The 16,587-nt window shown below is 53.5% G+C and overlaps 1 protein-coding gene across 1 annotated transcript; it reads right to left on the bottom strand.

Annotated features, from left to right (window-relative positions):
- Window positions 1–2,420: 2,420 nt before the first annotated feature.
- Window positions 2,421–16,587, bottom strand: TUFM (Tu translation elongation factor, mitochondrial). The gene is made up of 11 exons (XM_075566309.1): window positions 16,526–16,587; window positions 14,720–14,757; window positions 14,051–14,210; window positions 13,475–13,641; window positions 12,845–12,949; window positions 12,078–12,242; window positions 11,642–11,774; window positions 11,434–11,538; window positions 11,075–11,226; window positions 4,975–5,094; window positions 2,421–2,790 (listed from the first exon to the last, which is right to left on the bottom strand). Exons 1-11 carry the CDS (start codon window positions 16,563–16,565, stop codon window positions 2,617–2,619), a joined length of 1,359 nt encoding a protein of 452 aa, XP_075422424.1. The 5' UTR covers window positions 16,566–16,587; the 3' UTR covers window positions 2,421–2,616.

The raw sequence follows: 16,587 nt of genomic DNA, 5'->3' as shown, positions 1-16,587 counted from the left end.
TCTCAACCACGGTCAACAGGAGCAAGAGGAGCTGGGCAGGTTCTTGCAGAACGCAGTAGTAGTGGGATGAATGGGTGTAGAAAGGGGACTTTCACCCCGAACCATGCCAAATTGGGCTCCCCCCCCCTGCGAATAAAGTCACGAATCAGAGCATGGTTAAAATCTGCTAAGTGTTTCAATGAATGAACTTCCCACCCAGAGCCTGAGATCTGGGTTTTGCTGGAGAGAAACCGTTTGTCCAATCACCTGCGCGTTGCGACACAGCTGCGATTTATCGGCGAAACGGCCATCGGGATGTGGGAAATGTGTCATCTCGGAGAAACTTCTAACCCGTACAAGTTCTGCAGGCTGGTTAGCCCCGGGAATCCACTTTTGGCCAAGAAACCACGAAACGACGCAAAGTCCAATCTCATGGTCTTCCAGCTTTAACTGGGGTCAGAAAACAGCAAATGTACACAGGGAAAAGTCCTACTGGGGTTCTTATTTTAACGGGATTTCCTTTTCTTGACGAATCTGTTGCTATGTTTGCATCACTTTTTTTTTAGAAGACTGACAAATAACTCTTTGCAGCCAGCCCCATCCATTACGTATCATTGTTTAACCCTTTGGGTGCCCTAAGACATGCCTTGCCCCTTTGTGTGCCCATGGACGTAACTACGTCATGTGGTCTGGTACTCCAGGGGCCCCCCGGGACATAGTGCCTACATCATAACCTCCGCTACCCATCATTAGTGACATCAAAGCGGTTAGGTGATTGTGCGTGCCTGGCGGCCAACCGGCCATAGGGAACACTAGGGACCCTGTAATGTACGGGGTACGTCATGCATGAAACGCTCATTTCCTAGGGGGGGGAGATCACTTGAACTCGATCGTGTACTGGAGTATCCCACACTTCCAATCATGCCCTTGGAGGACCCTGCCCGCGATCATGTCATCGCGACACCAATTCGATCACCGGTGGTGGCACCTTCTCACACTCACCGGGCTGGGCTGCCGGTTACATGGAGATAGGCGACAGCATTTCCTTGCAGATTGGGAAACCGCTTTTTTTTTTATTGAATCAGCTTCTAAATCAGGGGCGGCCAACTCACTCCAGTCATCAAGGGCCACCAACAGGCCAGCTTTTCAGGATATCCCTGCTTCAGCACAGGTGGCTGTCATAACGATCGCTGGTGGCCCTTGATGACTGGAGTTGGCCACTCCTGATCTACATCAAACATGGATATTGTACAAGAGTTTCAGGCCTCGTACAGCACTGGCTTTAAACCAGACAACCTCAGACACCGTTCTGTAGACACACAAGGGATATTAGTAACAGTATGGATGTTGTTCTGTACATTTTAGGGATTTCTTTGGCCAAGGCTCATGGGAAACGTAAGGTTTCATAATACTGCAGTTAGGAACTTATCTACATGACGGCGACTGGCTCCATTTCTCTATCCATATTCCCAGCTACCAATTACCGACATGTCTTCAAGAGCCGGAAAACGTGCAGCCCGATAAGATCTTTTATATTGTTACTAGAAATGCGGTCTCTTCCTAAATATTCAAGTTACAGGCGGTCCTCGGTTATCCGACACAATGCGTTACGCAAAATGGCGTTGGAAAGCGAAACACTTTTTCCCATCGGAACACTGTTTAAATGAAAGGTTCCGTTCCTGAAGGCATTTTTAATGCTAAAATACACAAAATATTTTACGCAGGCAATAAGATACGCAGCACACACATACATTATATAGTGTATATACTGTATTATATATTATATAGTATAATATATATAATATACATAAAAAACTTTGTAAGAGCGTTGGATAACCCGGTTTGGCGTTGTAAAAATGGACATAGGTATGCATTGCATAGCGTTGGATAAGCCATGCGTTGTAAAGCGCAGCGTTGTAAAATGAGGACTGCCTGTATTGATTTGAAAAGACTCCGATTTTTCCACCGCCCCGCCCCATAAGATACAGGAGCACACGTGGCCTTATTAAATGTGGATCAGTGGTTTTCAACCTGTGTTCCAGAGGTTACCAGGGGAACACAGAGAAATATTTGGCATAGGCGGATCGTTGCCCAACACAATTATTTTATTTTTGCACTTTCTTTAAAGTAATAATGATAATAAAAAATAAAAAAAAGGCTGTCAAAAGGGAATCTGTAATAAGTTGTGTAATATCTCTATCTATATATCTATCAAGTTCTACTACAGCGACGGCATTGTTACGTACAAAGGACAGGTAGATTATGGGGGCCACACCAAGAAGATGGAAGATTTCCAGAGTTGTCATATAATTTAGAGGCTTCTGCACTTCTGAGAAGGTTGAAAACCAAATTGATTAGGTAGCCCAACGCCATTATAAGCCAACCTGCAACTTCAACCTGCAATCAGCACCCAGCGCTGTCCTGTTACTCTCAATAATAAGCATTGTTACCAAGGGCCAACGCCCTGATTTATTGGGGAGGGTCGTAGGATGTATGTCACAGAGGAAGGGGTGAGGGGTAGGTGTGGGGTTCGGATGGGAGGTTTGTCTGGGGGATGCTCTTGGCTCACAGCTGCATGATATTTCATTCAGTCAAAATCCTCTCCCATCCCCCCCCAAATGTTTGGTGTTGTGGGGTTCAGCTGCCCCAGTTTCTTTCGTCTTCAGGTTTCATCTCCAGGACGTCGGTGACCAGGCCGGTTCCGATGGTCCGGTTCCCGTCTCGCAGGGTGAAGCGCTGGCCGGCCTCCAGGACCATGGGTTGCCGTAGAGTCAGGGTGAGGGGGGAGTCATCTCCCGGCATCACCAGCTCCTGAGAGAGAAGGGGAGGGCATCACAACGTGAGGGAGGAAGGGAAGGCGCACACACGGGGAGGAAGGGAAGGCGCACACACAGGGAGGAAGGGAAGGCGCACACACGGGGAGGAAGGGAAGGCGCACACACGGGGAGGAAGGGAAGGCGCACACACGGGGAGGAAGGGAAGGCGTATACACAGGGAGGAAGGGAAGGCGCACACACGGGGAGGAAGGGAAGGCGCACACACGGGGAGGAAGGGAAGGCGCACACACGGGGAGGAAGGGAAGGCGCACACACGGGGAGGAAGGGAAGGCGCACACACGGGGAGGAAGGGAAGGCGCACACACGGGGAGGAAGGGAAGGCGCACACACGGGGAGGAAGGGAAGGCGCACACACGGGGAGGAAGGGAAGGCGCACACACGGGGAGGAAGGGAAGGCGCACACACGGGGAGGAAGGGAAGGCGCACACACGGGGAGGAAGGGAAGGATATACACAGGGAGGAAGGGAGGGATATACACAGGGAGGAAGGGAAGGCGTATACACAGGGAGGAAGGGAAGGCGTATACACAGGGAGGAAGGGAAGGCGTATACACAGGGAGGAAGGGAAGGCGTATACACAGGGAGGAAGGGAAGGCGTATACACAGGGAGGAAGGGAGGGATATACACAGGGAGGAAGGGAAGGCGTATACACAGGGAGGAAGGGAAGGCGTATACACAGGGAGGAAGGGAAGGCGTATACACAGAGAGGAAGGGAAGGCGCATACACAGGGAGGAAGGGAAGGATATACACAGGGAGGAAGGGAAGGCGTATACACAGGGAGGAAGGGAAGGATATACACAGGGAGGAAGGGAAGGCGTATACACAGGGAGGAAGGGAAGGATATACACAGGGAGGAAGGGAGTGATATACACAGGGAGGAAGGGAGTGATATACACAGGGAGGAAGGGAGGGATATACACAGGGAGGAAGGGAGGGATATACACAGGGAGGAAGGGAAGGCGTATACACAGGGAGGAAGGGAAGGATATACACAGGGAGGAAGGCATCACAAAAATGAGAGAGGGAGAACGCTCAATGGCTTGTATAGCGAACCCTGCGCCTATGTGCTTTATAGAAACTCCAAAAAGGTGGAGGGAAGAATCAGAATCAGGGTTCAGAGAGGAGGGCGTCACAACGAGAGAGAGAGGGGAAGGGAGGTGTATATACAGAGAGGAGGGTGTCACAAGAGGAAGGGAGGTGTATATACAGAGAGGAGGGCGTCACAAGAGGAAGGGAGGTGTATATACACAAAGGAGTGCATCACATAAAAGAGTATATACAGAGAGCATGTAAACAGAGAAGATAAAACAGAAGTCCCTCATCTATTTCAATCTGAAACTCACCAGCCCTTTTATCCCCTGTACCCCATATTGAAATATCTTTGAATTGGCAGTATAACCCTGTTCATTTAATGTAACCATGTATTGTTATAACTCTGTGCCCAGGACATACCTGAAAACGAGAGGCAACTCTCAATGCATTACTTCCTGGTAACACATTTTATACATAAATAATATACAGGGGACGATTCCCATTACCGACTAGGAGAAGAGGAAAGCCGGGGATATATTTAGAAAAGAAAACCCGTACTGAGTGTGCAGAGAACAGCAAAGGCAGAGGCAGAGAGCGCAAATACCATCTCACGCAGAGTGAGCGCAGAAACTGGGATCCGTGCAGAGAAGGACAGAGGCAGAGAGCGCAAATACCATCTCACGCAGAGTGAGCGCAGAAACTGGGATCCGTGCAGAGAAGGACAGAGGCAGAGAGCGCAAATACCATCTCACGCAGAGTGAGCGCAGAAACATAACATGCTGGGATCCTGCAGAGAAGGACAGAGGCAGAGAGCGCAAATACCATCTCACACAGAGTGAGCGCAGAAACATAACATGCTGGGATCCTGCAGAGAAGGACAGAGGCAGAGAGCGCAAATACCATCTCACGCAGAGTGAGCGCAGAAACATAACATGCTGGGATCCTGCAGAGAAGGACAGAGGCAGAGAGCGCAAATACCATCTCACGCAGAGTGAGCGCAGAAACATAACATGCTGAGATCCTCCAGCTCTTCCTGGCATAATTTTGAGCAGACCCAAAGAACTGGAGATGGGTCAATGCAGAGCGATCCAGGCAGATGTGAGGCTTCGGCAGCGCGAGACGTACCTTGTTGGGAGGGAGGGTGACCCGACACGCCATGTCCCAGGTCAGAGAGAACATCACGGGCATGAAGTTGCTGACAAAAGGCTTGTGACGTCCGCCTTCCTCCTTACTGAGAATGTACACCTGCAACAACGCAACGCGTTAGTCACAACACAACCTGGGCACACACAGCCCCTTACTGAGCATGCACACCTGAAACAACGCAACGTGTTAATGTCACAACACAGCAACACAACCCTTTCCCTTACTGGGGATGTACAACTGGGACCAGTGTTCGGGCAACTGGCACCCAGATCCACGACTGCGTGTACACACCCCTGGGATACAAGTATTTCAATGGCTCTCTTCCAACATGTAGTCACAAGAAACACTGCCCCTTACTGAGGGCTCATAGCTCACAGCCTCCCCCCCTTACTGAGGATGCATAGCTCACAGCCTCCCCCCTTACTGAGGGCTCATAGCTCACAGCCTCCCCCCTTACTGAGGGCTCATAGCTCACAGCCTCCCCCTTACTGAGGGCGCATAGCTCACAGCCTCCCCCCTTACTGAGGGCGCATAGCTCACAGCCTCCCCCCTTACTGAGGGCGCATAGCTCACAGCCTCCCCCCTTACTGAGGGCTCATAGCTCACAGCCTCCCCCCTTACTGAGGGCTCATAGCTCACAGCCTCCCCCCTTACTGAGGGCTCATAGCTCACAGCCTCCCCCCTTACCGAGGACGCATAGCTCACAGCCTCCCCCCTTACTGAGGGCTCATAGCTCACAGCCTCCCCCCTTACTGAGGGCTCATAGCTCACAGCCTCCCCCCTTACTGAGGACGCATAGCTCACAGCCTCCCCCCTTACTGAGGACGCATAGCTCACAGCCTCCCCCCTTACTGAGGACGCATAGCTCACAGCCTCCCCCCTTACTGAGGGCGCATAGCTCACAGCCTCCCCCCTTACTGAGGACGCATAGCTCACAGCCTCCCCCCTTACTGAGGACGCATAGCTCACAGCCTCCCCCTTACTGAGGGCGCATAGCTCACAGCCTCCCCCCTTACTGAGGGCTCATAGCTCACAGCCTCCCCCTTACTGAGGGCTCATAGCTCACAGCCTCCCCCCTTACTGAGGGCTCATAGCTCACAGCCTCCCCCCTTACTGAGGGCTCATAGCTCACAGCCTCCCCCTTACTGAGGGCTCATAGCTCACAGCCTCCCCCTTACTGAGGGCTCATAGCTCACAGCCTCCCCCTTACTGAGGGCTCATAGCTCACAGCCTCCCCCCCTTACTGAGGGCTCATAGCTCACAGCCTCCCCCCTTACTGAGGGCTCATAGCTCACAGCCTCCCCCTTACTGAGGGCTCATAGCTCACAGCCTCCCCCCTTACCGAGGACGCATAGCTCACAGCCTCCCCCTTACTGAGGGCTCATAGCTCACAGCCTCCCCCCTTACTGAGGGCTCACAGCCTCCCCCTTACTGAGGGCTCATAGCTCACAGCCTCCCCCCTTACTGAGGACGCATAGCTCACAGCCTCCCCCCTTACTGAGGGCTCATAGCTTACAGCCTCCCCCCTTACTGAGGACGCATAGCTCACAGCCTCCCGCCTTACTGAGGGCGCATAGCTCACAGCCTCCCCCCTTACTGAGGGCTCATGGCTCACAGCCTCCCCCCTTACTGAGGGCTCATAGCTCAGCCTCCCCCCTTACTGAGGACGCATAACTCACAGCCTCCCCCCCTTACTGAGGGCTCATAGCTCACAGCCTCCCCCCTTACTGAGGGCTCATAGCTCACAGCCTCCCCCCTTACTGAGGGCTCATAGCTCACAGCCTCCCCCCTTACTGAGGGCTCATAGCTCACAGCCTCCCCCCTTACTGAGGGCTCATAGCTCACAGCCTCCCCCTTACTGAGGGCTCATAGCTCACAGCCTCCCCCCTTACTGAGGGCGCATAGCTCACAGCCTCCCCCCTTACTGAGGGCTCATAGCTCACAGCCTCCCCCCTTACTGAGGACGCATAGCTCACAGCCTCCCCCCTTACTGAGGACGCATAGCTCACAGCCTCCCCCCTTACTGAGGACGCATAGCTCACAGCCTCCCCCCTTACTGAGGGCTCATAGCTCACAGCCTCCCCCTTACTGAGGGCTCATAGCTCACAGCCTCCCCCCTTACTGAGGGCTCATAGCTCACAGCCTCCCCCCTTACTGAGGACGCATAGCTCACAGCCTCCCCCTTACTGAGGGCTCATAGCTCACAGCCTCCCCCCTTACTGAGGGCTCATAGCTCACAGCCTCCCCCCTTACTGAGGACGCATAGCTCACAGCCTCCCCCCTTACTGAGGACGCATAGCTCACAGCCTCCCCCCTTACTGAGGACGCATAGCTCACAGTCTCCCCCCTTACTGAGGACGCAAAGCTCACAGCCTCCCCCCTTACTGAGGAAGCATAGCTCACAGCCTCCCCCCTTACTGAGGGCTCATAGCTCACAGCCTCCCCCCTTACTGAGGGCTCATAGCTCACAGCCTCTCCCCTTACTGAGGGCTCATAGCTCAAAGCCTCCCCCCTTACTGAGGGCGCATAGCTCACAGCCTCCCCCCTTACTGAGGACGCATAGCTCACAGCCTCCCCCTTACTGAGGGCTCATAGCTCACAGCCTCCCCCCTTACTGAGGGCTCATAGCTCACAGCCTCCCCCCTTACTGAGGGCTCACAGCCTCCCCCCTTACTGAGGGCTCATAGCTCACAGCCTCCCCCCTTACAGAGGGCGCATAGCTCACAGCCTCCCCCCTTACTGAGGGCGCATAGCTCACAGCCTCCCCCTTACTGAGGGCGCATAGCTCACAGCCTCCCCCCTTACTGAGGGCTCATAGCTCACAGCCTCCCCCCTTACTGAGGGCTCATAGCTCACAGCCTCCCCCCTTACTGAGGACGCATAGCTCACAGCCTCCCCCCTTACTGAGGACGCATAGCTCACAGCCTCCCCCCTTACTGAGGACGCATAGCTCACAGCCTCCCCCCTTACTGAGGACGCATAGCTCACAGCCTCCCCCCTTACTGAGGGCTCACAGCCTCCCCCCTTACTGAGGGCTCATAGCTCACAGCCTCCCCCCTTACAGAGGGCGCATAGCTCACAGCCTCCCCCCTTACTTAAGGCGCATAGCTCACAGCCTCCCCCCTTACTGAGGGCGCATAGCTCACAGCCTCCCCCCTTACTGAGGACGCATAGCTCACAGCCTCCCCCCTTACTGAGGGCTCATAGCTCACTGCCTCCCCCCTTACTGAGGGCTCATAGCTCACAGCCTCCCCCCTTACTGAGGACGCATAGCTCACAGCCTCCCCCCTTACTGAGGACGCATAGCTCACAGCCTCCCCCCTTACTGAGGACGCATAGCTCACAGCCTCCCCCCTTACTGAGGGCTCATAGCTCACAGCCTCCCCCCTTACTGAGGGCGCATAGCTCACAGCCTCCCCCCTTACCGAGGGCGCATAGCTCACAGCCTCCCCCCTTACTGAGGGCGCATAGCTCACAGCCTCCCCCCTTACCGAGGGCGCATAGCTCACAGCCTCCCCCCTTACCGAGGACGCATAGCTCACAGCCTCCCCCCTTACTGAGGACGCATAGCTCACAGCCTCCCCCCTTACTGAGGACGCATAGCTCACAGCCTCCCCCCTTACTGAGGGCGCATAGCTCACAGCCTCCCCCCTTACCGAGGGCGCATAGCTCACAGCATCCCCCCTTACTGAGGGCGCATAGCTCACAGCCTCCCCCCTTACCGAGGGCTCATAGCTCACAGCCTCCCCCCTTACTGAGGGCTCATAGCTTACAGCCTCCCCCCCTTACTGAGGATGCATTGCTCACAGCCTCCCCCCTTACTTAGGGCGCATAACTCACAGCCTCCCCCCTTACTGAGGGCTCATAGCTCACAGCCTCCCCCCTTACTGAGGGCTCATAGCTCACAGCCTCCCCCCTTACTGAGGGCTCATAGCTCACAGCCTCCCCCCTTACTGAGGACGCATAGCTCACAGCCTCCCCCCTTACGGGGGACGCATAGCTCACAGCCTCCCCCCTTACCGAGGACGCATAGCTCACAGCCTCCTGAGGGCGCATAGCTCACAGCCTCCCCCCTTACCGAGGGCGCATAGCTCACAGCCTCCCCCCTTACCGAGGACACATAGCTCACAGCCTCCTCCCTTACCGAGGGCTCATAGCTCACAGCCTCCCCCCCTTACTGAGGATGCATAGCTCACAGCCTCCCCCCTTACTGAGGGCTCATAGCTCACAGCCACCCCCCTTACTGAGGGCTCATAGCTCACAGCCTCCCCCCTTACTGAGGGCTCATAGCTCACAGCCTCCCCCCTTACTGAGGACGCATAGCTCACAGCCTCCCCCCTTACTGAGGATGCATAGCTCACAGCCTCCCCCCTTACTGAGGGCTCATAGCTCACAGCCTCCCCCCTTACTGAGGACGCATAGCTCACAGCCTCCCCCCTTACTGAGGACGCATAGCCCACAGCCTCCCCCCTTACTGAGGACGCATAGCTCACAGCCTCCCCCCTTACTGAGGGCTCATAGCTCACAGCCTCCCCCCTTACTGAGGGCGCATAGCTCACAGCCTCCCCCTTACTGAGGGATCATAGCTCACAGCCTCCCCCCTTACTGAGGACGCATAGCTCACAGCCTCCCCCCTTACTGAGGACGCATAGCTCACAGCCTCCCCCTTACTGAGGGCTCATAGCTCACAGCCTCCCCCCTTACTGAGGACGCATAGCTCACAGCCTCCCCCCTTACTGAGGGCTCATAGCTCACAGCCTCCCCCTTACTGAGGATGCATAGCTCACAGCCTCCCCCCTTACCGAGGGCTCATAGCTCACAGCCTCTCCCCTTACTGAGGGCTCATAGCTCACAGCCTCCCCCCTTACTGAGGGCTCATAGCTCACAGCCTCCCCCCTTACTGAGGGCTCATAGCTCACAGCCTCCCCCCTTACTGAGGGCTCATAGCTCACAGCCTCCCCCCTTACTGAGGGCTCATAGCTCACAGCCTCCCCCCTTACTGAGGGCTCATAGCTCACAGCCTCCCCCTTACTGAGGGCTCATAGCTCACAGCCTCCCCCCTTACTGAGGGCTCATAGCTCACAGCCTCCCCCCTTACTGAGGGCTCATAGCTCACAGCCTCCCCCTTACTGAGGGCTCATAGCTCACAGCCTCCCCCCTTACTGAGGGCTCATAGCTCACAGCCTCCCCCCTTACTGAGGGCTCATAGCTCACAGCCTCCCCCCTTACTGATAACAATCCCCCTACATTAAGAACATTTAGAACACGCACTGATCAAGCGATTTGAGACGTTTATACAGAAACCAACATGTGGATTATACACACGGGCACCTGAGCCTGGATAGAACCTGCCCCACACGAGCACCTGAGCCTGGATAGAACCTGCCCCACACGGGCACCTGAGCCTGGATAGAACCTGCCCCACACGGGCACCTGAGCCTGGATAGAACCTGCCCCACACGGGCACCTGAGCCTGGATAGAACCTGCCCCACACGGGCACCTGAGCCTGGATAGAACCTGCCCCACACGGGCACCTGAGCCTGGATAGAACCTGCCCCACACGGGCACCTGAGCCTGGATAGAACCTGCCCCACACGGGCACCTGAGCCTGGATAGAACCTGCCCCACACGAGCACCTAAGCTGGGATAGAACCTGCCCCACACGGGTACCTGAGCCTGGATAGAACCTGCCCCACACGGGCACCTGAGCATGGATAGAACCTGCCCCACACGAGCACCTGAGCCTGGATAGAACCTGCCCCACACGGGCACCTGAGCCTGGATAGAACCTGCCCCAAACGGGCACCTGAGCCTGGATAGAACCTGCCCCACACGGGTACCTGAGCCTGGATAGAACCTGCCCCACACGAGCACCTGAGCCTGGATAGAACCTGCCCCACACGGGTACCTGAGCCTGGATAGAACCTGCCCCACACGAGCACCTGAGCCTGGATAGAACCTGCCCCACACGGGTACCTGAGCCTGGATAGAACCTGCCCCACACGAGCACCTGAGCCTGGATAGAACCTGCCCCACACGGGTACCTGAGCCTGGATAGAACCTGCCCCACACGGGTACCTGAGCTTGGATCTTCTGGTGGGGTCGGATAGACCCTGGTTTGGACATGACCATCCCTCGTCGGACGTCTTCTCTCTTTAACCCGCGAACCAGGGCACCCAGGTTATCTCCGGCCTCTGCCCGGTCCAAGCTCTGGTGGAACATCTCAATGCCTGGAGAGAAAGGAAGTGTGTGAGATGAGCCGTGGAGACAGGTCCCTTATTGCAAGGCGATTAGGAGACTGCTCCATGAGAGAGAGGAGAGACTGCATGCGCAAGAGATGGCAAAGAGAAGGACCAGCAGAAGCATATACGGCCCTATTTTAAATATAGAAACCGATGATAGAGTAAAGGAAGAAGAGGGACGCAGGGGGATTTTACCTGTTACCACCGAACGGACATGTTTGTTGTGGCCGATGAACTCGCACTCGTCGCCTTTTTTGATTGTCCCTCGCTCCAGAGTTCCTGTCACCACCGTCCCCCTGCCTGTGAGACACCGGGAAAAGAAGAAGGGCATCAGGACACTAAAGGGAAAAGAGGCAGTCATGGGAAACCCCCAAAGAGAGCGACAAGAGTGGAGAGATTTTACCTGGAATGGAGTAGACCGCCTCGATGGGGAACAGGAACGGCTTGTCCAGCTCCCGAGGAGGGAGTGGAATGAAAGTATCCACAGCGTCCAGGAGACTCATGATGGAGGTCAAGCCAATGTCAGGATTCCTGTTCTGCAAAGTGCAATCACAGCTAGTCATGTGGAACCAGAACCAACTAAACTAGGCTCAACAGAAACCCATCAAACCAACTCAACTAACACAAACCAGTCAACCCAACACATACCCATCATCACATCCTGCAATGAGACCCAGAACTGGCCAGTACCAAGCCAGTGGACCCAACTCAACCAATCGTATCAGCCCCAACCCATCAACTGAACCTAACATGACCACTACATCTCCCAGAAGCTCTAGCTGCTATTAGGTTCATTTTGCTAAACCAACAGAGAAGCCACAAGTGATCCCCAGACATACCTCGAGTGCACACAGGGCAGATCCTATAACGACCGGGGTGTTCTCACCGTCGTATCCAAACTCCGACAGGAGCTCTCGTACCTCCAACTCCACCAGATCCAGCATCTCTTTGTCATCCACCGCGTCTGCTTTGTTTATATACACCACCATGTGCTCAACACCAATCTGAGGCAGGAGTTACATAGTATGCTCAGTACTCACAGGATATAATGATGTGGACATTGCTCGGGCAGCTCCGGTAACTGGTATAATACTAAAACTACTAATAATACTACTACTACTAAGAATAATAATAATAGCATGTTCTTGTATAGCGCTGCTAGTTTTACATAGCGCTTTACAGAGACATTTTGCAGACACAGGCCCTGCCCCGTAGAGCTTACAATCTATTTTTGGTGTCTGAGGCACAGGGAGGGGTAACTTGCCCAAGGTCATAAGGCGCCCACACTGGGAATTGATCCAGGCTCCCCTGCTTCACACTCAGTTCCAGTCAGTGCCGTTACTCACTGAGCCGCTCCTTCTCCCGTATCAGAGCTGGTTAGGTGTTAACTGATTTGATTGGCAGTTAAACACTGATCAAGCCCTGACACCAGTTAGAGCAGAGAGAATCCCCCTCAGTTATTTGGCTTGATTTGGCTGTGGCCCTGCAGGATGCTTTCCACTGGCTTAAACACAGCTGCAATGTATTAAACATGCAGTTCACGAAGCTCAGTGATTGAGTAGAAACAGCGCAGTGTATAGTTTGCCAGGCTGAAGCAGGCACCCACCTGTTTGGCCAGCAGTATGTGCTCCCGTGTCTGTGGCATCTGTCCGTCCGTGGCAGCAACAACCAGGATACAGCCGTCCATCTGAGCTGTGCCTGTGATCATGTTCTGCACAGAACACATTCGGCAGGGTGTTGGTAGAACATAACAGACCTTGACCAATCACATTGCACCCGAGATGCCACACACGGAACGTACAGACATGAAGCTCCCTAATAGGCTAAGGTTGTGGTCATGGATACACCGAACCCGCCTCCCCACCCCACAACCAGCGCTTGGAATATTCCATTCCCCCACAGCTCATGGGGGGAGTTCACAATGTAAAACGGAAACACCCGCTTCTCAAATTCTGCTAGATACTCTGATTTACGAGTCATTAGTTAGTGGTAACAACCGCTAGTAAGGAGGGGCTTCATTCCACTGGCATCCAAAACTCCTGTGCACAGAACGTCTCGCAGGTCAGGGGGCTCAACTCCAGTCCTCAAGACAGGTCAAGTTTTAAAGGATATCACAGCTTCAGCGCAGGGGGCTCAGTCGAAGTGGAGTTGAGCACCACTGACCTAGGCGAGTCCCGACATAGAAGGGGGATCGTGAAATCTGCTGCAACCCTCGCACTCCGGGCGCTAGTCTCACCTTCACATAGTCGGCGTGTCCCGGGCAGTCCGTGTGGGCGTAATGCCTGTTCGCCGTGGAGTACTCCACGTGCGACGCATTGATGGTGATGCCGCGAGCCTTTTCTTCTGGGGCGTTGTCTATCTCCTCGTACTTCTTGAACTGAGCTCCCCCGGCCTCTGCAAGGACTGAGACGCAAGAACACACATTAACTGCGGCTCTGGCAATGAGGAGTATTCCTTTTACCAGGGTCTCTGAATGAGGGGCGCTTGGATTTACTCTACCTCCAGCCCACTCTGTCCCTGATAGACCCAATAAATGTATAGGGATGGGGGGGGGGGGGGGAAACACTTTCCAGTGCAAACTCACTCCTGCTTAGCACATGGTGATATCACGCAAAAAGGGAGCCGGCAGGGGAAACCAAATCCCTCCTCCCAAGCCTCAGCGTCTCCAACTAACTTTCTGAAAATCTCAACACTTGTCTCACATCACGTTCCACTAATACCCGCAAGTAGCCTTCCATGATCACGCTCACCCTATAGATACTCCATATGCTGCCAGGGCGTGTGCGCACACTGCCGATCCACACTCACTTACTCTTGGTGATGGCGGCTGTCAGCGTGGTCTTGCCGTGGTCAACGTGCCCGATGGTTCCGATGTTCATGTGTGGTTTGTCCCTCACGAAGGTCTTCTTGGCCTCCGCTGCGTAAGTTCTGAGCAGAAGGGGGCAGAAGCGAGTCGCAGGGCTGGGCCATCTCTGCGTGAACAAGCAGAGAAGGGTGAGGAGTTCATTCGGACCCCCAATATTAACTCACAGCCCCACGTGACTGGAAGATGAAGCTCATGTTTAATGGAAATCTTCCATAGAAATGGATTATATAATGGTAACAAGTGTCCTAATCTCCTGCACCTAAGTTACTTTGCTTAAAAAAAAAAAGCAAAACTCAGTGTTCCCAACGTACAGTGCAGGATTTATCAAACTGACCTTGTGTTGCTCTCTAACCCCCCAGTAATAATCAACTGGAGGGTGCCTCTCCTAGGCAGAACTTTCTTTTAATAGAGATGACAGGACATCCTCAGGGAGTACACTCAATCATTGGAGGGCAGTCTTATTCAGCAAGAGTGAATAGCTAGATGAAGTTTTAGACATATAGTATGTAGTCTAACCAAGTACATTTTGATATGACCCCATCAACACCTCTCCCTCCCCCCTCCCAAAATCTGTTCATTACCCTTGGTTATCCGTTACAGTAGATGTTTACTTACTGGTAAGCGCAGGCTGTGGGCAGGAACCCCAAAGAGAACTGAAACAGAGAGAAGGTGGTTAACAAGGTCCTCTGCATTTCTATAAAAGAGAACGAGAGAGAACTGGCATGGCACATGTGGACTACAAGGCCCCCCTTTACTACATGCTGTCACGCTGCTTCCAGTGCTGGAGAAGAGATTAGCTCCTACCACATGCAGCACTTATCACCTGAGATCAGACTCCAAAAGACTATTCATGGTCCCAAGGCTCAACAAAGTATCCGGATGTTCCTCCTTCTCCTTCCGTGCACCCCAAAACTGGAACAACCTACCAGAGACTCTCACATCCACCACCAGTTTAAATTCTTTCAAATCTAAGGTTGTCTCACATTTTAACCTGGTCTGTAACTGTTTCATACGCTCATAATATATATTTTCTTTAACTGTGCACACAATGTCTCTGTATATAATGTATACCCTGTTCATTTATGTAACTGTACTTGTAACCATGTATTATTTGTTTTACTCTGTGCCCAGGACATACTTGAAAACGAGAGGTAACTCTCAATGTATTACTTCCTGGTAAAATATTTTATAAATAAATAAACTCAAATGGAAGAGACCAGAATCTTCTCCAATATAGGTAAGCGACTTCACAGCATAATGAATAAAGGCCTAAAACTTACAGTCTTACCACAGTGTATGAAACCTCCAAAGCCTCTGGTAACCATGGAAACTCCCCATTTCAGAAATAATGTAAACATTAAGCATGTCAGTGCACTGTATTCTCTTTGTTTCTTTGAGGCACTGACCTTTTACCTGCACTCAAACATCCATAATGTCTAATTTGTGAGACCCGCTGTTAACGCATCTATTTACATGGTGGTTGGCTTGAACACCTCCTCCCACATTTCTACAATATTAACAAGACTTGGTGCTGGGACAGGCAGGTATATTAGGAACCCATATTTACTCGGCTCACCAGATAAATAGCCTCCACTGCTATTAAAATGTCATATTAACGCCTTGGTTTGCGGAGTTCAGTAAAAGCAAAACGGCGGGCATCACGGCCCAGCACAGTTATGTGACCACAGCAGCTCCTAACCCGAAAGAGTCCCCTCCTCGAACGTTTCCCTCCACTTTGTGCCCTGCGCTCCATGGGAATGCAGCACGCGATGCAAGCGGAACAAAAGTACACTGCAGGCATGAATTAGACACTATGTCATGGGCCCCTGGAGTGCCAGGCCCCATAATGGAGTGACTACATCTTGGGGAACCCAAAGGGTTAAAGTGTGCGCTTCTATTCCTTATATGGTCTTGTAATGGGTGTTATGGGAAGTAATGGGGGGGTGGCAGGATGTTATGGATGTAATGGGGGGGGGGGGAGGGGCGGTGTTATGGGATGTAATGGGGGGGAGGGGGCAGTGTTATGGGATGTAGTTTGGGGGGTGTTATGGGATGTTGTAAAAGACAACATACGGCTAAAGGAGACCCTGCCCCAAAGAGCTTACAATCGATGACATACTATAGTCCTAATATTACCTGGTTATAGGAATGTGACCCCTCTAATCTAGTGTCCCCACAGGCCTGACCCCATTATCCCCCCTCACAGGAGGCTGGGGCTCAGGACGTGGCTTCTGAGAGGTTACCCTGGAAACCACATGAGGCTCTTGGGGTCACCTTTAGCATCCTGTGACCTTCCCTTTGCTTCTTAGTGACCTGTGACCCCCACAACCCTGCACTATCTCCCTCCTCGGCCACGTCCCTCGGGACGTGACGTCCCGTCTCCGCCCCCGGTTTCTAACGGGGATTTGACAAGATCCTCACCGGCCCTGCGACATGCAGCCAGCACCACGCGCGCCGCCATCTTGAAATGATTCGGAAGTGAC

This window comes from Ascaphus truei, chromosome 11 (genome assembly GCF_040206685.1).
Source record: "Ascaphus truei isolate aAscTru1 chromosome 11, aAscTru1.hap1, whole genome shotgun sequence".
In the NCBI taxonomy this organism is placed as follows: domain Eukaryota; kingdom Metazoa; phylum Chordata; class Amphibia; order Anura; family Ascaphidae; genus Ascaphus; species Ascaphus truei.
This window is presented reverse-complemented; position numbering and strand designations above follow the sequence as displayed.